Source organism: Coturnix japonica, chromosome 21 (genome assembly GCF_001577835.2).
Source record: "Coturnix japonica isolate 7356 chromosome 21, Coturnix japonica 2.1, whole genome shotgun sequence".
NCBI classification, from domain to species: Eukaryota; Metazoa; Chordata; class Aves; order Galliformes; family Phasianidae; genus Coturnix; species Coturnix japonica.
In genome coordinates this window covers 4,078,011-4,103,003 of record NC_029536.1, presented here as the reverse complement: position 1 = coordinate 4,103,003, position 24,993 = coordinate 4,078,011, and the positions used below count along the sequence as shown (strand labels likewise).

At 43.6% G+C, this 24,993-nt stretch overlaps 1 protein-coding gene across 3 annotated transcripts in view; it reads left to right on the top strand.

Annotated features, from left to right (window-relative positions):
* The window catches only part of CAPZB (capping actin protein of muscle Z-line subunit beta), a 48,879-nt gene that overhangs the window by 22,393 nt on the left and 1,493 nt on the right, over window positions 1–24,993 (top strand). Inside the window, exons 4-9 of one of the 3 annotated variants that reach the window (XM_015882314.1) lie at window positions 4,381–4,494; window positions 15,018–15,159; window positions 15,692–15,808; window positions 22,353–22,418; window positions 23,191–23,267; window positions 24,476–24,588. In XM_015882314.1, coding sequence (XP_015737800.1) covers window positions 4,381–4,494; window positions 15,018–15,159; window positions 15,692–15,808; window positions 22,353–22,418; window positions 23,191–23,267; window positions 24,476–24,578 — 619 coding nt within the window. In that variant the 3' untranslated portion in view covers window positions 24,579–24,588. Of the gene's footprint in view, window positions 1–4,380; window positions 4,495–15,017; window positions 15,160–15,691; window positions 15,809–22,352; window positions 22,419–23,190; window positions 23,268–24,475; window positions 24,601–24,993 lie in introns of all 3 variants that reach the window. The other 2 variants (XM_015882315.2, XM_015882316.1) reach the window with 2 other exon arrangements.

Below are 24,993 nucleotides of genomic sequence, written 5' to 3'. Positions count from 1 at the left end.
ATGAGTGTTCAGTATATTGGCAGCTGCTTTGAATGCAGTCTCTCCTTTTATGCTTTTATTCCATACCTTGCCATTAGGATGATTGTATTTCAGCGACCGATGCTTAAAGCTATTTGTTTTCCTTTTTCCACTGCCTGTCTTTTGTTAATGTCTGTAGTGTCGGTGCCACGGTTCCAAATACTTTCATAAAGAATTACAGAGCTTGTCCAGAAGCCTCTGTGAACATTGCATCACCTGGCTTTTGCTCTTTTCTCTTAACCAAGGCTGCTATGCCATGAAGTAATGAACACCATCCATCTTCTGTCCTGAGTTAACAGCTCAGCCGTTCCACCTCCTCCTCTGGTTCCGATTAGAGGCTTACATCTTGCGCTCTCTTTCTGGTTTGGTGTAATATCTTACATTTCTAGTGCTAACAATTGGGGCTGCTTTGCAGTAAGAGTTTAGCTTTCCTTTGCTTTGAGGTGGTGATTTATGTTCATTTGGCCAGAAAGTTTCAAGAAAATTATTCCAGAAAATATTATGACTTCTTTATTCTTTGGCTCAGACCATCATTGCAGACACAGGTAAGATTATGAAGGGTTGTAACGTAGTTGGTTTTGATCACTTTGAGTTGCAGGGGAGGTACTTAACTAAACTGAAAGCACATCTGTCTGTAGATGATTGATACAGAGAACATGCTGAGATTCATTTTGCCCTGTTAGTGTGAGGAGCAGACTGCTAATGGATGTGGAGTTTGACAGTGCATCTGGGTTGTGGCCAACTGTAAATGACAGCTTTTCTAAGTATATCCTCTATTACAGTGGGCCAGGAGGTAAGAAAGTCTCTAAGGTGAAGCATCTGCTTGTGTTCCAAAGGGTTCTATCCTAACATTGAAATCTTCTCCAGGCCATCACAAGATGTATGTGCACAGCTGCATCCTTTCTGCCACATGCAAGAGGATGGAGCATACCACAGATGATGTATTTCTTGTGGGTCCTTCACGAGATGTTTTCTCCCCGAGGCCGTGATGTGTTTCTGTCAGTCTCTTTGGATCTTTTTTAGGCTGTTGGCATGAGCATCTATCGCCAAGAGGCTCAGCAAAATGGAGAAGGCACTTGTTACATAACTAATAACACTCACCCCTCTCCATTCCCCAACAGCCCATGTTAAATTACTGCATTTGGAAGCCCTTTCTTTAAGGTTAGTTTCATGCTTGCCTCTGAAATTTGCTTAGTTGCTTCTCTACCAAATAGGTACTTAAATAAGGAACAAACAAGGAAGCAGGAGAACTTATTACATAATGAGATTTCAGAAAAGGTATTTCATTTCTTTGTAGTGAATAGCCATGATATATTAATTGTTGGCCTTAAAGAAGGCTGTGCTTTCTCTAAGGCTTTTGCTTCAAGTGTTCTGGATTGAAGTGATTCTCCCTTCTGGAACTGATTGACCTCAGCTCTGTTTCACAAAGTAAATTCCTTCCTTCAACAGAAGGCAAAAGCCTTTGAAAACCAGGCAACATGAACATGTGCATGTGTTGATCCAGTCCGTGCCTGTGTTCAGATAATGTTATTCATACCTCATAAATTCTGTAGTTGTTACTGGGAAGTGGCTCTTGCACTAATGTAATCAATTAGACCAGAATTGGAAGAGTGTGTTATACTTCTAAAAGCTTTTGAGGTTTTCAGAACCACACGCTAGATGAGAAGCCAACAAGAAGGGCTGCAGTCACCTGCAGGATGCTACATCCCCAATTACTGCACGCTTTGAACTAAGCTTTGGTTTTCTTCTCTTGGAGACTTTTCTAATTGCATTTCTTTTAATACAAATCCAAGGATTTGAAGGTGTTCAGTGAACAGTTGAGGCTCATATGAATTCTGCTTCCTCACTGGGAATCAAGCTTCATAGGCCTTTTTTGAGCAGCTTTACAGTTTGACTGGGTGGCAGCTTTGAGAAAAGACAGGGATGTTTGTCCATTCTGATTATAACCTCACCTGTTTCATGGGGCATCATTCAAGGAGTTTAATATCCTGATTGCTGAGCCACTCACAGTTCACTCGTTCTTTGTATTAAGGAACGTGATTTTCTTTGTGTTGGCGTGGATCAGACCACAAAGTACATCCTGGAGTCTCTCTTGGATCTTCATACATCAGTAGTTTCACGTTTCATCATATTATCACACTGCTGCTTATGTGATCAGCCTCTTATGTGTGTCTGCTTGTAGGCAGTTCTCTGAGTGCTCCTGTAATAAAAGGAAGGTTTGGGGGCATATCGAAAGGCAGTGGAATCCACATTGTGAAAGCAACATTTTCTTTTTCAATATACAGAACTTCAAGGTCTCTGACTCTGTCCATACATTCCCATTCAGAGTATGTTTGATCAGCCCATTAAATGGAATCCTTATGGGGGATTTGGTGCCAACAACACTGAAGCCTGTTAACTGAAACAAAAAACATTCTCTTTTAGGGAAATGAGAGGTCTGACTTTTGAAATGTAAGTGCCCTTGTCCATCTGTCTTTCTTCAAATAGCCTCCATTAAAGCTTTGAAATGTGTCGTGAGTGCTTTTCCATGAAGCAGAAGAAAACATTATGGGGTTGTGTTATGAATTTTGTTTTAGGTGAAGCTGCTTCTGGCTCCAACTATAATGGGTTGAAAATGCCATGGTCTGCTTGCTAGAAAGACTCAGTTGCTGGCCTTCCCTTCAGCACCATCCCAGCAGCCTGCAAAAGAGATCTGAGCACAGAACCTGAGAATGGCTTGTGTTGGAAGGGATGCTCAGTATCATGTAGTTCCAATCCTACCTGCCGTGGATGGGGTTGCCACCCACCAGATCATGCCACTGTCTTATTTCTCACCATTTTGGATGCAGAAGCTTCCACCAAGTTGGCAGTTAAGAGATCTTACTAAGGGGTCTAGCAACCCCTATAAGTTCATAAATGTTTATTACCTACTTTATCTTTGCGCTACAAGCTCAGTTGCTCTTTGTCTTACCAATGTGTGGATAAGGATCATAAGGACAGATAAGGATCTGCCACACTTAAGGAAACAAAGCATGAAGGGGCTGCTGATCTGATCACAAACCAATCTGTCAGAGGTGGGAAACTGAAGCTTTTTACAAGCATCTGGTATTTCAAGTCTCATTTATCTCCATCTTGCATCATTTCCTCTAAGAATCTCCTTTAAATAATCGCAGTTAAATTTTCTTCAAGTTCTTCTACTTCACACAGTGTAAATCTCATTTTCAGGTGCCATTCTTAATCCATTCTCAGTAACAGAAATGTAATTTGCACTTTGTGTATTTCCACTGTGCCTTCAGCATTGATTCTGTGCTCGTCCTCCTGGATCTCTTTGGCCTAAGCTGACTTTTAGCTTGCTGCCCAATGGGTGCAGGTGTCCTATTTGGGAGCCTTACCTTTGAGGGATTTTTTTGCAGATCTCTTCTTGATTTCAGCAGGCTGGATAGGTAAATAAATGTTAGCCATCTTCTCCAACCTAAGTGAGTTTTAAACACCTATTTAACAATGAGAACCACCAGCTGAAGCACGTTGCCCTGGGTGGATGTGACACGGTGATTTAGCTCTTCCTGATGTCTCACCTATTTGTCAGGAGGGGAGGGGTGAAATGCTGTGAGATCACAAGGGCAGCATGAAGCAGAGCCTGTTACTTTGTGCTTTGCATTAAACATGTCAAAACGAGTTACTTTTCAGAGAAACGAATAACAAATGGCTACTGAGAAAAAAGCCCTTAAGTATGGACTGCATTAAGACCTAGCGTTAGTCTACTGGAGTATTCTGTAAACTGAGTAGGCAGAAGGTGGAGGTACCTTTTCTTTGACTAGCAGTGATAGATGTAGGTTGGTTATCCCCAGGGGAAATGAAGAGGAGAATGCAAGTTTGCAGAAAGGGAGTTATAAAAGTCTTGAGCAGATGGGCAAAGGGTTCCATTAATCTTTTAATACCACATCTTTCATTAGGAGCGCAAAATCTCTTCCACACCTGCAGAAATCATACAATAAAAACTCAGAGCTTTAACAGACCCTGTTAAACCCTGTGTGTTGTTCAAATGTTTTCCTACCGCTGTGCTGAAAGACGGGTTTTATTTGAAGGCAAAACTTTTGGACCTTAATTGTAGACAGCAAAGTCTGGCTTATATATTGTGAGGTACCAAACAAGCTGCACAATGTATCTGTATTTACACGGAAATCATTTTTAAATACCTGATGTGCAACAGCTGAGGCTGAACCTTTGAATATTTGCGAAGGAGCAGATACAAACCCAGGTATAGCTATTTATATAGCAGAAATACAAAGGATGCTGACTGCTGTAGGATTGGTCAGACCCACCACTCTGACCTCTCCTGAGTTTCCATGTTGTCTAACTCTGCTTTCCTTGTCTCCTTGGCAGATCACCGTGGAGTAACAAGTATGATCCTCCCCTGGAAGACGGTGCCATGCCATCTGCTCGCCTGCGCAAGCTGGAGGTGGAAGCCAACAATGCCTTTGACCAGTATAGAGACTTGTATGTCAGTTCTACCATACACAGCCCTCTACTTTCTTTGTTTCCTACAGCAGGCGTGCATTACGTGTATTGGTCTGAATTGCAGCACCTCTGAGGCTGGCATGACTGTGTATAGTGGAGGCAGAAGGGTAGGCAGCAGCTGATCTTCTGCTGGGGAACATATCGCCTATAATTTCATGTCAGGAAAACATGATCCACTTTGCCAGCTGATGCTAACGGCAGAAGCTGAAGTGCTTTCTTGGCTCTCTCATCTCTTGAATAGATTAATGGCATCTTTGTCCTGAAATGACTGTGTTCTCTTTGATCTTGACTAAGTTCAGTCCTAAAGCATCTGCGTTTTCTGTTCCCCCAAGACAGTTCTCTCTCAAAATACCTACCTGTGCAGCAGAAACTTGTATGTCTTGTCAGATTGCACGTGTTAATTCTGAGATGTGGCAGTGCTGTGGGGAGTCAGTACTTCTGTAAAGACCATTCTCTGATAGTTGTATTTTAGGCCTTGTCTTGTTAAAGCGATGTAAAGGGAAGGAACTAGTGGAAAAGTGTGAGAACGGTGTAATTAGGCTGTGTGCTTTTAAGGCTGCAGTTGTAGTTTTTTGAGGTGACTTGTCAGTGAGGCAGTCCTTCTAAAAGGTGGGGATGCACTGATCTTGCATTGCATTCACAATTGTCTTCTGTACAGCCTGTGGTCTCCTAAGCAGCAATGGGATGGAAACAGTAATGTTAAAACTAAAAAGCAATGGTGTGGTGGAAAGCAAAAGAAACCTACACCTTTACCAAAGTTGGGATGTGCTCATATTGGAGATCCCTAGTGACCATGAAATAGGTGAACAGCATTCGTTGCTTCTTCATGTTGCACCCAGGTGGAGATAATTTAGATGTTGTTAATCACATTTAATCACATATTCTACTCGTTTTAAGATGTGATTTGATGCGTTGCCCGTCCAGACATGTAGTCTTCTCTAATAGATACCAAATTCTACTTTTCTTGCAGTATGTGTAGGTATCCAACCTCTAGTAACAGCTGTTATAGGTGTCTGAATTCACTGAAAGATTGCATTTCTTTATAGGCAGCAATGGGAGGTTTGCAGTTACTCTTCAGGTGCAGAAAGGACCCAGACCAGTAGGTTTTTTTGTTCATTAAGATGAAAATGAGTAGCTTTCTGGAACAGAGATTGAATCCCTCTGTGATCACTAACCATGAAGTCACAGCTGGATACAATAACTCCTCTAAAGAAGTTTCATTTCCAGAAAGGAAAGCTCAGTGTACAGCCTGCCCTCAGACTCGGTGAATCTGCCGATTCCTGCTCAGCATGGGGTACAATAGTAGCATTAATATATTGTATGGAAGTAAAAGGAAAGATTTGATCAAATTTCATCTTTCAGTTAGCCAGTCCAAGTTTGGCAGGCAATACATTGTGAGAGGGATACAGGAGGGATTGCTCACAAAGACCTCATTCTTGTGGCACCAGCCAGAAATGACTGAGGCATTATGGCTTGCAGTACAGACTAGATAAGAGCATCAGTCAGCAGAGCACACTCTGATGCATGTTAGGATCTCAAAAAGGTGTCAGAAAAAGAGGGAAAGGGTGGCCTACGTTTTGCTGAGTGGTGTGAAAATTGTAGTATTTTTGGGAAGAATTTGCAAAGTTAGGGAAACTTAACCCAACCACTTGAAGGGCTCCTAGTGCTTGAAATTGGAAGTGATTTGTACTCCACATACAAGAGAGGTCTGGATAGAAACATGAGTTTGTTCTTATAGTTGGACTCTGCCGTTTCCTTAATGATTGGATTTGGTATTTTGACAGCAAAAGCTTAATTTTTACTTGGAGATCGAAGGGGGGAAAAAATGAGGTGGGGGTAACAAGTGCCAGCTTTTCACACTTCTGCTGCCAGCAGGTCAGGTTGGGAATGGCTGTAACAATTACTAGCATAACGGCTGCTATAATCACGTGGGAGCCCAAAATGTGGGGAAGCTTGTAGTGGGAAGAAGATGGCAATTGCTCTGATGTCATTTCCATGAACTGCTGAAGCTGGAAATTAACCATATATCCCCACTGCAAAGGTCTGAGTGTTGTTGATTCGGGGTGTCACTGGCCTTCTGGTTTGGTTTTTAGGCATTCATTCACATAGAACACCAGGCTCCTCTGTGCTCAAATTTCATATAATGAGCATTTCTGCTAGGTGTTTCAAAGCACTTTGAAGCTTTGTTTCTTAGCCCTGCTGGGCTGACCCGCTGACTCTTGTGCTTGCACTTCTCCAGGCAGAAAGACATTGCACTGTATGGGCTTGTTGATTGTAGGGCTGGAGGAGGAAGATTGTATGCAGAGGTGAGTTCAGGCTGCCAAAGCAATTTGTGTTAATTGCACCAGAAGAGCCTGAGCACAAGGAAACCAAGTTTAAAAACAACGACAAAAGCAAACCCAGCCAACAACCTGCAGCATACATGTTTGTCTGGCATTGGATGGCAGCCTGCAGGTGGGTGTGAGAAGGTTAGGATGAATAACCTTCGCTTGAGACAAAATACTGACCATAATAAAGGGAACAGAGCATTTCCTACCCTGGCCTAAATTAGTACGTTGGAAGTACTTGTTTCTGAGATGTTACTCTGCATGGTGCTCAGCTTTAGAATATATCCTAGAGCAGCCATTCCAGCAGGGAGCGGAAGAGGAGGATGTTTACTTTCCAAAGAAAAATAAGTACTGTAGAGAATATGTGCTGTTCCCACTCAGCTCTCAGCAAGCAGTCCAAGCTTCCTCTGGATTATCTCCCTTTTTACCTTCATGCACAGTAAGTGATAATATCTCACAGAGTTCATTTTGAACCTCTTCCAAAACCTCAGATAGTTTCAGCTTTTCCTCGTGTCGGTCCCATTTGGCCCACATAACCATTCCTTTCTAGTTTTCTGTTGTAATCAGGTGTGGTTAAGTATCCACCTACATCTAGTGAGTCATCAGCATGGATCTGCCATTTCCCAAGGGGTTGACACCTGCTAGCGTGGGTGGTTTGAGGAAAGCAGCCTGTTGTGCATTTGTTAACGATCGGCGTGAAATAATCCATTTGAATTTATTTGCTGGTGGTGTATGTTTGAGTTTTGCCCCCTAAAAGCTTATTGAGCAGCACATGGGGTGACTGCAGCCTGACAACAACTTTGGAGGAGTCTTGTAGAGCCCAACAGAATAGTTTCAAATCATGAGAGCTTGAGAATAGCTTTCCTGGGGCGTGGAAGCCTCAATGCTATGTTATTTCCTCTTAACATCACTAGGCTGCCCACCTTTTATTTCTGGAAGCATATTCGTGTCTCCTTGGGTTGAAGAGGTGTTATGCTCATATATATTTTGCACTCACAACAAGCATGTTTCTCAGTTTGACCAAAATGCATGTCACTTTCCTCCCCCCCCCCCAAAAACAACAACTTTAAGTTTGATCTCCTGCTGCCAGGTTTAACTCAGCCGCTGCCTGAAGCTAATGCCCTGGTATGTTTTTGTTCAGCGGGTTATTATTCCCAGATGGAAGCCTAATATCTCATACCATTCAGTTAGGGCTTTGGCTTTTCCACTTCCAGTATCGTGAAGATAATTTCTTCAAACACATGGTTGTAATTTATTGCCTTTTGCTTTGACGTGTGTGTGCGCGCAATTGATTGAAATCAAAGCATAATGAGGACCAGGGCGGCTGGGTGAATCTATTTGAGATTCTGCATTCTGTTGTTTTGGGTTGGAGATAATCAGTGCTTTAATTAAGTAATCTAATCGCTCTTTGTTGTCTGGAAGAAATCGTTTCTGAAGTGATTAAATAGACCTCCCTGGGGAAGGACTCTGCTGCAAACAGGGTGATTTTTGGCAACTCCAGACTAGTTTAGTGGGTGCACATACACTTAGAGAGCTGTTCTTACCTCTTCATTTCTTGAATTTCTTGGTGGTTTTGATTTTTAACAGCTGTACCAAAAAAAACCACCCCAACAACAAAATACCTTCTCATGTTGATCATTCAGCTTCTGTAAATGTTTTTATTGATTAAGACTCTGAGTTATTTCAGCCTTGAAGCCTTGAACTTCTGCTTCTGTCTTTGTTTAGATGTTGATCCATTTTCAATTTGTTATGTTAGGGCTCTGGATGAGGAATTTAATGGGAGTGGAAGGAGGTCTGGGAGAGGATTGACCTCTAAAATATGTCTTTTATTGTGCGTAATCCTCTTGTTATTGAATTTTGGATTGGAATTGTGTCTGAAGTGGAGGTAAAAACAAGCTGGCACCTTACCTTATAACTTTCAGAGCGCTCCGTTTATTCTTATTGGTGTTTGATGTCACTGAACAGGCTGGTTTCTTTCCTCTTTGGGGATCATAGAAGTAGAATCATAGGGAGAATAGGGATGTCTTATTGTGGATCAACTTTGGGGCTCTGTGCCGTTGTCTCTACCACTGAGTGTCTTCAAGTGCTGGAGCTCTGGGTAGCTTTCCCCTTTTTAGCTGTTCTTATGTTTTTTGCCTGATCTGATAGACTCCGAGATCCTCCAAGTGGATTTCATTCATTGGAGTTTGAAAATATTTTCAGAGTCACAGAATGGCCTGGGTTGAAAAGGACCACAATGATCATCTCATTCCAGCCCCTTGCTATGTGCAGGGTCACCAACCAGCAGCCCAGGCTGCCCAGAGCCACATCCAGCCTGGCCTCAAATGCCTCCAGGGATGGGGCATTTTGCACTGCTGGCAAGGTTGGTAGCAATTACTTTATTTACCAAGTTGATCCAATTTGACTCATTTTGCACATGGAGAAGTGCTGATTCCACCACGCTGATAGCAAAGGAGCAGATGGAGGAGGTGCAGCTCACGATTGGGTTCAGCACAGCCCAGCTTCCAGCTCACCAAGGGACCAGGCAGCTGCACGCCCTCTCTGTAAGCATTCTGTCTGTGTTTAGATGTAAACCTACTTCGCCTAAACTGAAAACCCATGGAAAGCTTTGAAGTGACTTTATTGCCATTAGCTCACTGTTCCTCATTAATGGTTACTAGCCCTTTGTGCTGGCTTTCTCTTGGGCTCAAGAGTCGCTGTGGTTTGCACAGCGAGGGCCATACAGATTGAATCCAGATGCATTTGTTATGCATCCTAGCACTAAGGAAACCTGACTTTCCATCTCACTGCTGGCTGGGCTTTTGCACAATAGGGTGTGACATCAGGATTATGTCATCTGTGAGATTCTTGCCTCTGGGTTAGACTGATAAGTACAAGATGAAGGCTCGTAAGACAAACCTAAACTGCCAAGATGTTCACTGCTTTAATGTTTGTGTGCTTTTAAAATTAAAGCCATGTTATTTTCCCAAGGAAAATTGTGTTTAGATATAAGAGTAAACAGAGGAGCAGTGTTGGGATCCCTTCCTTAGCTCACCCATAACCAGCTCAAAACTCAAAGCAGCACCAAAGCTGGAGTTGTTATGCATTACAAAGGTTAAGGTGAACTTAAAAGAGGAAAACATTAAGCACACTGTCATGCTGTGCAAACTAAATTAGTTGTTTTTCATCCAATTCCTTTTTTCTTTGGGTGCCTCATTTTGGAGCTTATCTGCACAGGCTACATTCTTATCTTCTGAATCTGAGGTTTTCAGAGGAGGAGGAGGTTTTTCCCTTGAGTTCCCACGGTTCCCTATGATTACATAAAGTCTGAGCACAAGAGGGACAGCTTGTGTTAGGAAACCAGGACAGTCACAAATGTATGGAGTTCAAAGGATGGAACAAGCATTAGCCATCTTGCAGCATATCTGATAGATGCATATTTGAAGGAAGAAGCTGCATGTGATCTGTAGACTGCTCAGGCTTTGGCACACTTAGTACATGACACACAAGACTTGTGTTGCTGTCTTCTCCCTTCCTACCCATCCAGGAATTGTAGCTGGCAGCCTCTGCAACGTGTCAGACTGTTGGCTGATGAAGCAGTGCAGAATGTGCTGCTCCAACGGATGGGCACGGGTGAGAGATTTATGAGCATTTAGTGCTTCCTGGCAGGTAATGAGCCAGTTCCCCCTTTGGACATGCTACAAAGTGACCCATTGTCTTGATTATTAGGTGGAGCTGTTTCCAGGTGACTTCTCAAAAGGGATTTGGTCTGTAGTTTCCATCTTCTAAGAGCAGTCGGATGGTAAGGAAGGTGTGAGCAATGCAGGTTTTTGTTTTTTTATATAATGAAAGGCACTAGAAAGCACGAAATCCAAGGTCCTGGGGGATGTTTAGCCTTCAGGATCCCATTGTCTGGGAACTGTTTGCAGAGTTCTTGCACTTCACAACTCTGCTTCACAGTTTGAGTCATCCCACCACGGTCCAGATGTGTGCTTTTAAGTACAACTGGCATTGAAGTTACACATACCTAACAAGATTGGTATGTTTGCTCCAGGGACTTTTGCACCTGTGTATGCTGGAAAGAATTTCTGTAAAATACCTGTGCAGAGTCCACGGGCATAATTTGGGCTGCGTTCATAAACTGCGGGGGGAAAAAAACAGCTGGTGTGAATACACAAACATTTTACCTTCCGCACTGTAAGTATTTAGGTAACATTCTTTATGTGTTACATGGTTGAACCCCTGGGACGAAGGAGGGAGAGGTGAATTCTCAATCACTTGTATGCAGGCCAGCAGGAAAGGTGTTAGTTCTGGTACCAGCCTGGTCTTTTAATAGAGAATAGGCTCTTGAGCATCATTACTAGAAAGCTGGAGTAGGGACACAGGCAGTGAAATTATTTAGTGACAGCTGCTGTCCTAAAGACTTTTCCCCCCCTGACTTGAGCTACATGGCTGCAGGTGATTGGAACAGACACCTCAGCAGTGTTTTGGATTTGGCAGGGAGAGAACTGCTGAAATTGCCCACTTCCTTCATGTTTCTGTTGCTGTTTGTGTTTGAAACAATAGGGTGCAGGCACAGAGGAAGGACTGGGGGGAAGTTGTACCAAGTCACATGGCAGTAGTGTCATCTGTTTTAATAGGAGCTGAGGTTTCTCCTTCCTCACCTCATCATGTTTTTGGGTTGCTATTAGACACTTGCTTCTCTGGTTGTGACCCAGTCATTGTCACTGCAGTAAAAAACAACTTGTAGGTGAACACTCAATACAACCCCCCCCATCCCCCCAAGGTAGGTTTCTAAGTCTGAATAAGGACATTTCCCTTTCCATGCTGAACTTGTGCAGTTGGAAGAAGTATCCATGCAACCTTGAGAAAATATATTACTTCTTTGCAAGAGCCAGCTTGAAGCGCTGCACCTCTTTTGAAGGTTTGCGTGGCCCATCTGAGATCCCACTATTGGTACTTTGGCATCAGGGTTTTGTTGCTGTGAACAGTCCTAAGCCAGCTACAAAAACCCACCCACTGCCTTTGGCACTCAGTTCCCTACTGGAAGACTCACAAGTGTTTTTATGGATGAATGATTTGGTTCTGGAGTGTAACTGAGAGTCAAGGCTTCTTTTTATTGCTGTGTGATGGAAACTCATTTTCTCAACATTCATTTATAAGGCTTCTGGGAAGCAGAATGCTATCGGGAAGGTTATGGTGTCTTTCCTGATGTGTTCCTTAGTGGTAACGTTATGAACCTGTCCTTCTATACCGAGGAATCAGTCAGGTCCCTCTTGAAGTCACCGCTTTGTTCTGGCCACAGCCTCTGTCTGATGGATACAGCTCAGGTTCCTTAAACAAATTTCCATCCTGCATCTCCACCCTCTGGAACTTCAAACACTTCATAAAGCTTTGGATCACTCTTAGCTTAAATACTTTCCTTTCTTCTTGCGTTCGTAAAGTAGGTCAGCCCTAAGTGTGACATTTTTTGTGTAAAACAGCTTTTTCCAGGAGCTCTGTGGTTGACGAGCAGCGGATATAAAGCTGAAGTGTTTGATCACGGCTTTAGAGCTAGAATTGGTTTTGAGTGAAATGCTAGACTGAATTTTGCAGAGGAAATAAAGCGAGGGGTTATGTTGGGCTTATGGCTTTCAGTCACCTTCTTGGGCAGCCACATAAAAGGTGGTTATACTGGAGGTGAATGAGCACTGGCTGTCCTCAGAGCAGGTGGTAGCATTAGCATGGTGACCTCTTGCTGAGCAATAGAGGGCTGTGAGTGATGGCATAAATATCTATATAATATCTATATTTTATCTATAAAACAAAATTTCTGTTGTTCCCTTAATTTTGCTGTAGGGAAAGGTAGGATCTGTCCCAAAGAGATGGAGGCTTTTAGTAAATATATATATGTATATTTCAATCATAGTTGAAGGGGTTTCTTGGAGATAACCCAACCTTCTTGCAGCAAATGTAGCTTTAAATCCCCACCAATCTACCTGTCAGCCCATTTTCTATTATGCAGCAGCCAATTAACCTGTCTTACTTCTTAATTTCAAGGTTTCAAGGGACGTTCCCCCCTCCAAACATGACTTTCTTGGCTTTAAATAGTCTTCAGAAATCTCCCTTCAGTGCATTTGCAGCATGAGGACTCTAAAAATGTCTTCTTTTCTGTAGCTTTTCTCCCCATGAAGGAGGAATGAGTGGAATGGTTGTGGACTGATGAGACAGAGAGAAAGCTTTGGGACATATTCATCCCAGCGTGCCTTGGATTCATGATGGTTCAATCACCCAGTGCCCATATACTGTGTCAAAGCGACTTCACTGAAGTAGCACATTAGTATTTAAAACAATATTAATGCTATATTTGATTCATTAAATATACAAAGGCAAGTTAAAGCATTTCCATGTGTGCGCTGTTAGTTCTGGCGGGGGGTTCTTCAGATGATTTTATGTGGTTTCAGACAACATTTTAGCACATTCTTAAAATACCCACAAAAGCCTTTATGTAAAATCTCATAAAGGTGAACCACATAAAAATCATTTCTTCTTTTTTTTTTTCCTGTTTCATGTCATTAGGATCAAAGTACAGTAGGTAAGAATGAATTTCCCAAAGCCTTGTTTTGGTCTCTCTCTTAATTAATGTTTCATGCTCGTAGCAAGCTCATAAAGTGGGTAATAGGGAAACTCTGTATACATGGTAATGTTCTAGAGGCTTCCAGTTCATTTTGAGTTAATTCACTTATTCCTTATATTAATATTTTAAGCAAACTTGCTGTGGAAGTGGGCGGTGCTTTGGGCTCCCCGGCCTTTGGTTCAAGCCCTTCTGTCAAAGGAAGCATCAGAACTTAACATCAGAACCAGAACTTAGTTTGCTGAGGTCCTGAAATTCCTGTTAACTGCATTAACCAAAATCCACTTGTGAATTCCCCAGGGGACATAAAAAGGGTGTTTGTTGGTTTGTTAGGTTCAAATTGCCTGCTGGAAGTCTGGCTTCAGCACGCCTGCAGAGCACAGGGCTTTCCTTTAAAGGCAGTGCCTTAACAAATGTCACAGGACAGTGCTGTGTGTGGTTGTTTCTTCAATTATACAGTTACGCATGCACACAGTTGAAAAGAATCAGGGCTGTTTTGGTGACTCGGCCTTCCAACAGCATGCTGGACCAGTCTGTAAATGCAGATCAAGTGTTCAAAGCAACATAGGTTATTTGCAATACATTCCTGATGGTTTTTTGCCCAGCTTGTGGAAGATGATGGGTTGGTTTTCCTGAACCTGCAGCACTTTGATATGCCAAGCCCAAAATGCACAGTTAAATCACATCTGAAGTGCCATTAACAACTGCCAGGCTTGTGTTTAGAAAGGAGGGGAGCACGAAGGTGGGAGGCTCCAACACGTTTTTCATGTTGGCAATGCTTCCCTTTCTTGCTGGAGAGGAGAAACTTGCAGCCGCTTGAAGATCTTTGTGATCGTGTTGCTTGTATAGCAAGAAGCAGGAATACAGAGCACTAGTGCTAGAAAGCAGCTGAGTTCTGCACGTGTCATTGCTTTGTTAGTTTTCTTAGTATACACCTTGTGCTACCAGAAACGTGAGGTTGAGGTGGTTTAGCTTGTTGTCTGTTGTATGCTGTATCTGAAGCTGGAGTATGATGTGAACCTAGACAGCATCCCTTTGTTCCTGAGGACTTTGGTTTCAGTTCAGCTGCGTTTGCAGTCAGTAAGTCAGCCTCACCCAAACTCTTAAGATAGCAGCATAAAGCTGCTTACTTGCTCCCTTTCGTCTTAATTAGCAGACTGTGATATAAGGAACTTCCAGACTTGCTCAATGGAGAAAGAAAAAGAGGAAAAAGATTCAAAAACTGTAAAAAATAAAGTCTTACTCAGCCTGCTTTGTAGCCTGTGCTTTCACCAGCTGTTATAGTTAATTGGAATCAGAGGGGCTGTTTGCTAAAGTACTGTAGAAATGTGCAGCTTGCTCTGTTTCTCACTAGACTTTTATTCTCCTTTAGAGAAATACACGGTCTTGTTGCAATTAAAATCTGTGTATCATAAAATTATGTCAACTGCTTTGTTTCTAGGTATCTAACCATTGAGACTGGGCCGTCTTACAATCAAAAGATCTTTGTTAAGATGTAGAGGTTCTGCTTATTTAAGATGATTATCTGACTCCAGCTTGGATCCTGCTTTCTGTTAACACGCCTATTGGATTGCATCCTGCAGGTATTTCGAAGGTGGAGTCTCCTCTGTCTACCTCTGGGATCTGGATCATGGTTTTGCCGGTGTGATCCTCATTAAGAAAGCTGGAGATGGATCAAAGAAGATTAAGGGATGCTGGGATTCCATCCACGTGGTGGAGGTTCAGGTACAGCCTCTGGGGCAGCTGATATTCCTAAGTGAAAACAAAACCCAGTTAATTCCAGACAATTAACGAGCACAGGTGTTCCACTGAACAATGCAATATTGTGTTCGGGGCTGTAAACTTCTTTCCCCTGTTAATTTTGAAAATTCCCCGAAGCAATTTGGATAGAGATAAGTCAGGCCTGTAATCAAAAAGAATCCCAGAAGAATTGAAGGTATGTTGCTTTCTGTACTCGCGATCCTGAGATGATTTTTTTCCCCCCTCTTAAGAAACATAAAGGTTTACAGATAAATATCACTAATTAGGTAATAAAAACGAGGTAACGGGAGGTTAAATTGCTCCAGCAAGATTTTGCTTTTGGAGAACTGGGAAAATAGGCAAACTTGTGCTTGTTTTTAATAGGCAGGCTGTGCCCTGTAACTGCAGTTACATGCATCTGTCCTTTTACTCGTGGAGCCTCTGTGCTCAGCCACCTTGTGTAGTATCTGGAGGGTTTGTAACCTTTTGTGTTTTTCCTTTTTCCTCCCTTTTGCAGGAGAAATCCAGCGGCCGTACTGCTCATTACAAGCTGACCTCCACAGTGATGCTGTGGCTGCAGACTAATAAAACTGGTTCTGGTACCATGAACCTTGGCGGGAGCCTTACCAGACAGGTACGCCTGCATACTGCGCCGGTGCACATTGCAGACCCTGCATGCCTTTCCTTATTTATATACCCGGTAGCCTCAGTCAGGAACAGAAAGCTTATTTTGTGAGGTGTTGGATCAACGTCTGTTCTCGTGCTGCATGTGCACTCCATTGAAGAATATAAGGCACAAGTGTGTGGTTACCAGGAAGCCCCTTGAATTTGGCTTGATGGCAGTGTAACTTTCAATTAGAAATACAAAACATTCAGCAGGAGGTTAGATGTTCATTTAAGTCTTTAATTTGTGGCCACTGCAACCAGCCCTGTATTGTGCTTAGACCTTCAGTTCTTCTGTTCTTAAAGGCTTTCAGTATTTGCCTGTATCCTTCTTTAGTGTTTTAGTCCTGCAGTACCAGGACAGTGATAAAAAATGACATGTCTTCTAAGCATTTGCTTTTTATTCCAGCTCAAATTGCTTTGGCTTCCCCTTGAGAAAGCCATTTCTCAGAGGGAAGGTGCCAGAATGGTGACTGTTAGGCTGCACTGCTGTCAAAGGCTCTGGCAGAGCTGAGTGCATTGCCTGAAGGTGCCTCTGCCCCAGCCACCTGCCAGAGGTTGCTGTCTCTGTACTGCATGAATTGGGGTTGTTTAAGATCTGGGTTGTGGAAGTCAGTGACACGAAAAGAGTAATAAACTCAGGGGACAGGAGGCATATTGTGTGGTCATGAGTGACTAGAGAGATTGGCAGTTGCTAAAACTCCTTTATGAGACTTCCCAGGGCAGCCTGTTGCTTTCGATACAAAGGACAATGCAGACTCTGTTAAGTAGCCTGTGGTTTTGTACAGGTTTGAGTCAGGCAAGGGAACAAAGGGTCTACGATCATCGGGAGGAACTGAATTGTGTTACTCTTGCAGACATGGAAGCTTGCCCTAGACCTGGGTGATTTTTCTTTCCACCTTGTTGACTTACAGAAGAAACTGATAGGAGAAATAACAGGAAGGGGAAAAAGAAGCATCTGGAGATGGTTTTTGAGCATTGCGTACTCTTTTAGAATGTTTGCAGTAATTACACTCGAGTTATGGTGACCCGGACAAATATTTAATCACAGGCCTTCCTAATACTTTAAATCATAGCTGTGAAGTGGACGCCAAGGGCTTGACTCTGGCCATGGACTTATGGTGTGTGAGAGATATGCCAAGGAAAACAAGAGTCTGTTGAGGATGGGTGTCCTCAGTACACCTTGGCCTGAACTCCTAGGCCTTGTTTAGTTTGACTTTCACTCTCTCAGCTTTAGCGAGGAGATTCATGCTTCTGTCATCATTTGAACAGCAGATCATTTAATTCATATGTGATGCATTAAAGCAGGGGCCTGCTTCCAATGTAAGTAACCATAAAGGAGCCACTGGGGTAATGATGCACTGCTCCTGCACAAACAATGGAAACTTGAGTTTTAGCATTTAGCTTTGGGCTGGAGAGCTCTGCTTTGCAGATGCCACCATACGCTTAATGGGACAGCAGTTCTATTTTTGCTTCTTGCTGGGCTTTTCATACAGTCTACAGTGAGCTCATACACTGACAGTAGGTTGTAGTTATCATGTGAATGACACGTCACTGTCTGACAGCATCAGTAAGCTGTTCTGACCGTCATTACAAAGTGCCTTTATCTAGAGTAGATTGTTCATGTTTTTGGTCAACTCAACATTGAAGCTACTTGACCACCTTTGATCCTAAAATGCAAACAGCAGATGTCCTTGTGTTTCAGTGCAGGCTTTTGAAGTGTTCACAAGTTTCGTAATATCCTGGCTTAAATGCTGATGGCAGGGAGAACCTTTCAGTGCTTGGAAAGGGAAGTCTGTTGAGAGCCATTACTTTGAAACCAGTTTCACCTCCGAGCTGCAAATCGGGTATTTTTCGAGTGATGACTGGAATGATTAAGTTGGTGGCCAGCAGCAGGCGCAAAGGAACAGCTCATGTAATGCCTCCTAATTCACCACCTCTGGCAGCTTCCAAGAGCTGGGCATGGCTCGCATTGAAATGCTATGGGGAGCATTTGTAGCTTCAAATGGAAACACTTGCTCAGTAATTCCCCGTCCTGATGTTTGCAGATGACACAGGGTGCAAGCAGTCAGGCAGTCCTGTTTGTTCTATGAGCGGACAGCACGGTACTGTGGAAGGATATGAAAGTAAGAGCCTAAAATCCTCCTGTTTAGGCTCTTCTTGAATGTTGCAGAGATTTCTTAAGACTAAAACCTTTTTTTCCTCTGCCTTGTCCCCAGATGCTGTGTATCTCAGTATTATACCTGACCTGGGGCCATGTCAAGTTCTGTTCTGGGTAGTTATTACTCAGAAGTCATTTCCCTGTCCTGTGTCTCCTTTAGTTTTGTCTCTTTGTTTGGAATGGGAGACTAGAGCATTTTATGTTTGTAAGTAGACAGAATAAGGAGGGAGAGATGTGAGACACTGAGGAGCTTGTCCTGGTTTGGGAGGCTGAAGCTCTTTGTGTAGCTTCACTTAGCCTGATGGTTTTCTAAATGAGAACTTCAGGCTTTCGCTTTGTACATTCAATATCCATTGCTACTGTCTTGCCCCAGAAGGCAAGAAAAGTCAGATAGAGGCCTGTTCCTGCAACTAGAGTGCTCTCCAGGCAGCTTGTGTTCTGGGGACAAGCCTGGATGCTGTTCAAGAGAGCGCAGAGCTGCTGCACCACAGCCAGGATGGAGGAAGCAGCTCCCAGCTCACATCTGACACTGGCAGGCTTCAATAAATACAGGGAGCGAGGCTGGAATTTGGAAAGGAACTCGGCATGTTCTGTGCTGTCTGCGTCAATGAGGGGCCACAGATTGAAGTGCTGTACGTCTGAGAGGAGAGGAAAGGACAGGACACACCGCCTTCGGTTTGCAACAAGGAGTGGTGCTTACAGGGGAATGAAAAATGCCAGCAGCTTTTTGGTTACCATGCACACACTCCAATGGCAGCAGGTAGCTCCCACCCCATCCTGATTCGAGCCAGATGCTTGGCACATGATTCTCTGTCTGACAGACATTAAGGTCCCATCCTCAGTGTGTGTTGCAATTACTTGTGCTGTCCACCACGGTACCGTGCTGCTTTGACCATGCTTTGTGCTTGCATCAGGCTGCGCTTTAATTTCACTCAGAGCAATTCTATGGTCCTGTTTCATTTTATGCAAAGTAGAAAGAAACCTTCCAGCTTTCTGGCAAACAATCAAATGTGCACTTTGTTGAACAGCTTTCTGGAGCCCCCCTCCTTAAGAGCAAGGCCAACAGGTGCCTTGCTGAGCTCCTGCTGTGCACAAAGAACCCGTCTGTGTTTACTAAGCCTGGGTGAGCATTGTGAGGAAGTGCCAGTCCACTGAGGAAGACGTTGGCTCCAAACCTGGAGTTTATTTACATCTGGAGGTATGGGAAGGGGAGGATATAAAGTTGTAGAGGAAGCGAAGCCTGGGATTTCAGATTAAAGCAGCGCAGATGTGTGTTGATTTTCGTGCTTGAAATACTCTGTAGCAAAGGTGGAACGTTTTGCAGAGCTGGATGAAGGCTGGTCTGCTGCAATCTGAGCTTTTCCTGCGCACAGGAAGATGTGCTCTGTGATATATTACTGCTCAGTAAAGCACCAACAGAGACATTCTGCCATTTATCATAATAGGTAAATCCTCTGGGGCTAGTGCTCTGCAATTAGGCAAGTCATATATTTTCATCAAGCTGAGCTTTCATGTAAAGGCCTATCCCACTGACTTCCAGATGTTGAGGCAGAATGGGGTGTTCAGGAGTGTATTTCCAACAGAGGGATCTATAAGCTGTAGCTGTCAGACTCCTTATGCCATTGTCCCAACTCTTGGAGGCATTTTGGGGTGCAGAGAATAGCAGAGATGTACCGAGAAGTAATTGTACAGGAAAAGGTAACTTCCTGCTTCACTTGGCATGAAGATTTTACTGATTTAGGATGAGAGAGAGTAAAAGAAATGAGCAAATATGGGCTGATAGCATGGAGAGCTGGTGTAATAGGACTGGTTTTGCTCATGTTTTGGAAGGTACAGTTTGGTAAAGGGTAGAGGATGTTGTTTGGTTAACACTGATGGGAATAAATGTGCTTGAAGGCCATGAAAGGATGAGGTTAGCTCTTGGCTGATTTCTACATGACCACAAGCTATGTGGAGCTCACAGCCTTCGTTTATCTGGTTAGGGTTTGAAATAAGTGTTAGAGAAAAGGGCCAATTTTTGCCTCATTGATATCCAAATAACTCCGCATATTTTCCACCTGGAGACCTCAGCCTGCTCACTGCCTGTGGCTTGGGAGCCTTCAGCTCAAGCTGGTCTGTTTGTGTTTCATTAAGGAGATTTTCACGTCGCTCCATGGCCAGAGCAGCTGTGGCTGTTTGTCGTCAGCTCTTCAGAGCGATGTGGATGAGTTTCCCTCTTATCTTTCTCGTATTCTTAGATGCTTTCATGATGAACCAGTGTTTATCCAACTTAGGTTTCTCATTCAGCGCTAACTCTTCCTCCAAATAACATTTACAAAACCCAAACAGCCGCTGTGTTCCATGCAGGAAACAACCCAAGTGATCAGCCAGCCATCGAGAGCTTAATATGCCCAGAAGAGCCGGTTTCCTTTTGAGTCAGACCTGCAGCAGATGGCTGGGGAAACGAGGCAGGGAAGCCAGGCAGCATCTCCCTCAAATGGGAGAGACCAGGCCATGGAGATGGGACTTGGCTCCTTGTGGAGCATTAGGGCTTTTGGCTGAGCTCAGTGGCAGATGGGGAGGGATAGTGGGAAGACGAGCTGCTTGTTAACATCAACTTAGAGAATGGAATTTCCCCTCTGTGCAAATTAACCCCTTTATTTAAGTAGCTGTAGGCTTTTTGCCTGGGTCCGTGCAGTGACAACCAATGGAAGGAACCTTTAAAAATCCCAACAACTCTGCTGTTTGTATAACACGGCTGCTTACTGACTCTGAACTCCATTAAAACAGCCTCTCGTAACATCTGGGCTTCTACAGCACATAAAAAATGTTTTCCTTCTGGCAGCAGATTTTATGGAGACGTAATAATACACGTTGAAAAGAATTCTATTTTCAGTTGCTGTTTCTTACCAATGAAGCTGGTGTGTCCAGGTGTGGAGGAGACACGGTGGGGAGCTTGTCAAAGTCAATGACCCACTGCCAGCTGCCCCGCAGCCCCAGATCTGCTCCATTTACTGATAGATCCCAAACTCACCGTAACTTGTATGCGTGTGTATTTGCATAGTTCACATTTATATTCTCCTTCTCTTGGATCCGTTCTTCAGGCAATGTGTCTCCATTACATGTAAACAATCTGACTGTAATCTAAAGGAAGAATTTAAACGTTTTTACTCTTTTTCTCCCCCCCTTCTGGGTTATCTTTTGCCTTCAGGGTTCCAACTAAATTACATGCTTCCCTAAGCCTGTTAGAGACTTGGCTTATTAGAAGAAACCTGTAGCTGGCCCAGATATTTAAACTCTACCCTGAGGGAGGGATATGAACAGATGGATAAGAGAATTCAGTGGGATTAGTGAAACCCTTTGAAGGCTGTTCTTCCCAGTACATTTTTTCTCCCAGTTTTTGGTTGTTTTTCTTTTCCATGCCATCTCAGCACATCTTGTGTCATCTGAGGTTCCTGGGTCTGATTGCTCAACAGCTTGTCTGCTCTTAGCCAGGATTCTCATCTTTGGAACAGGGGAAGACTGACTTTTCCCTTAGCAACTGAAGCTTGCAGATCATGGACAGCCAGCCATGGCCCCTGGGTGAACATTGTGTTGGATAAAGGCAGATTAAACATAGAAAACATGGCATTCTGCAGTGCCAGCTTCCAGTTTTCAGTCTTTGTAATGGAAAATCTCACCTGGGTTGGTGCTTGTCTCCTGTTCAAGCAGTACTAAGAGTGTGGTATTGTGATGTTACTTAACCTTGGGCCAACTCTGATTCACTTCTGCTTCTTTCCCCTCCATACTTAACAATCAGCACTTATTCCCCCAGTGGGCAAACATCTGGTAAGTTGGTTTGGTTTTGGTAATACCTAAGACTTCATTTGCCAGGAAATCCTGCAGATAGAGACTGTGCCCCACGTGTGGTTGGAAATAGAGATGAAGATGAGAAGAAACAGTTGTTTTTGCAGAGATAGTTCCCAGCAGTTAAACTGACAGCACCGTCCTTGTGTGCATCTCATCAGCAGCCTTGTTTTTGCATCCACCTGCTGTGCTCCTTTGCTGCTTGCCCTGCTCCATGTGCAACTCCTGCAGCCCCTTAGTAGGCAGGGAATGGCAGTTTTGTTGTGCCTGTCTATACCAGGAGCCTACTGCAGGGTTTTGCTTTGATTCATGGCTTTCATTACACCACGTTTCTGTTATCAACATGTGAGTCTTTGTGTAGCTCAGGGAATTTCTCAGTATTTTACATCTCTGTTTGCACACTGAAATAATAGAGTTATCCAGGATTTTGAGATCTATTTCTTTTACCCCTTCTCTTAAGAAGTAAAGCTGTCATGCATGTGTCATCAGATTCCCACAGCACTGATGGATCTGTGTCTTTTCTTAACAGATGGAGAAAGATGAGACTGTGAGCGACTCTTCTCCACACATAGCCAATATTGGACGCTTGGTAGAGGTAAGGTTGTGCAGCCATTGTAGGTTGAGATTGCTGTATGTTCTCACCCATGCTGAAGAACCTTGGGTTCTGCTTGCTTCACAAGCAAGTTATTGGTTTATACTGTATCACACCTAGTGGTTTGAATGGTGCTCAGTGTCTGGTGGCTCAGATCTCCTGGCACATCCTCCAACCCTCTGTAGATGCAAAAGGACCATCTTATGTGGTCAGTAGAGCAGTAATCTTCCTATGAAAGAAACTGTTCTGAGAACCAGCAAACAACAACCTGCCCCCCTGATTGTTTTTACAGTCATTTTTAGGGCAGAATTATTTGAAGGCAGGGTATGTTATTCAGAACTCAGAAATGCAATTGAGTGCTTATTAAGTCGACTGGAATTATTGGTTCTGATTATGGTTTTATGGCATCTGTAGGTCTCATGTGCTCAGCATGGTGACACGGAAGACTTGGGGTTGGGTGACTGTTCAGTGCTTGGAAATTACCATGTAAAATAGAGGTGAAATGCACTTTTTTTGCTGCTGTATGCAGGAAAGAAACAAAGATAGGTGGGCAGAAACTGCCCTCTTGTGGCCCAGAACAGCCATCTCATGGAGTAACATTCGGGATTGGGCAATAACAGAGCTAAGCCTTTTAAACTTGGATAAGACCAGAGAGATGAGGGCCATAATGTTGAACGTTGAGGTGAATATGTAAGCTACACAAAGGAGTGTAAGTGCCACAGTCCTGGAAGCAGCTGAACGGCCTAAAGACTGATTTCATACTTTTCTTTTCTAGGACATGGAAAACAAAATCAGAAGTACACTGAATGAGATTTATTTTGGAAAAACAAAGGACATTGTGAATGGGCTGAGGTAAGGAGCCCTCCAGCTGAACATCTACCCCCCCCCCATTGTGCCTGTGGCTCTATTTCCCCAGCAGTCATCTGCTTTCATTTGCTGGCACTGCCCTTTCCTACACAAAGCCTTTCCACGTTTAATGACTCACCTCACTGTGCTGATTTGTTGTGTGGATTTTGGGGAACGTTTCTACTTTGTAACTGCAGGGTTTAAATCCTTTATTCCCTCACCAGGAAGAAACCAGCTCAATTAGCAGCTTGTTGAACCATTGTTAATTGGGAGCCTTATTCTGCACAGTTCTGAAAGTAGCCCTGAAATTCTGACTTCTCTTTGCAGCTTTCTTAAAGACAGACAGTCCCAGAATTAAGTAATGACAGTAAATGGCTTGTGATATTTAGGCTTTGTTTTAAATTCTGGCTTTCTCTCAACACCTCTGGACAAAATATAACATACAGATGAAGTGAATGAGCCCTCTGTGCCTTTCTGCTGGGAAACGATCTGCTTTTCAGCCCCTTCTCATGTCGTTTTGTGTAGCAATCCCAAGCTGGTGGTTCTCGTGCTTGTAGAGAGGAAAGTGTAGAAATGTGATGCCAAATCTTTTCCTTTTAAGCTGCATATAGAGCTCCCATGCACAGTGGGTAATGCAGAATATCCAAGTGGTGCACAGATGTGTGCTGCTCTTCCCTCCTGTTCTGAAATACAGGGGGGAAATCAATATCCTCTTCTTCAGATGATGGAATAATGGAGCTGACTGAATATCTGTACATGGCCAGAAGGAGTCGACAGCATCATGACAAAGCAGCTTTTCTGGTTTTGTTTTTTACCTTTTATTTTCCAAATCCCAGCTTTCCAAGCGAGATTTCCATTTGCTGCGTGCAGAGCTTTAACCAGGAATCGTATCTTAGCACGAAGAATATCCTGCAGACTTTGTTCCTTGTGAACGTGGCCTTCACATTTTACAGCCAAACGTTTCCTGTGTCTCCCCATGGGCTCGTGTGGCATTACTTTGTGCAGTGCTGAGATGATCTGCTCACAGCACGCAGAGCATCCAGCTGTGCTTTTCCCTCTTGCCTTTCTCCTGTTTCTTCCCACTTAGGATTTGACAGTTTTCCTCCCTCAGTTTTGCTTCCAGTGGGTTCCAGAATACCGGCTCTGTGTTACCGATTTCTTCTGACTGTTCTTTTCCCTGTTTACTCCCCTCGTTTCTAAACTGCTCTCTGTAGATCTATTGATGCTATCCCCGACAACCAAAAGTATAAGCAGTTGCAGAGGGAACTATCTCAAGTGTTGACCCAGCGCCAGATCTACATCCAGCCTGATAACTAAACCAATCCAGGTACCCTGCCAGGTGTGACAACCAGCACTAAACCAGGACTCACCCAGCCGAGACCTCTGCATGATAACTGAGGGCAGAACTAACCCCTAACTCCCGCAGACTGACCAACAACATCTGACCCATCTTTCACCCAGGGGTTGTTCTTTAATACAGCCAACTAAACGTGTGTGGTTTGACTTGAGACCTGAAATGTCACGCTCTGAAATGGGGGCAGCATTTACCACTTTGCACTGTAGCTCGGGAGCAAGAAAGGAGCACATGGTCATTTACCTAGAGAGCTGTTAGCTTGGACTTACTGCCTCCATAAGCCCTGGGACTCTGTCCTTTGTGCACCTTGAGTTATTACAGCTGTGGTACATTACTCCAATGGAGAGATTCCTTGTAATCTTCAAATCCTCCTCACAG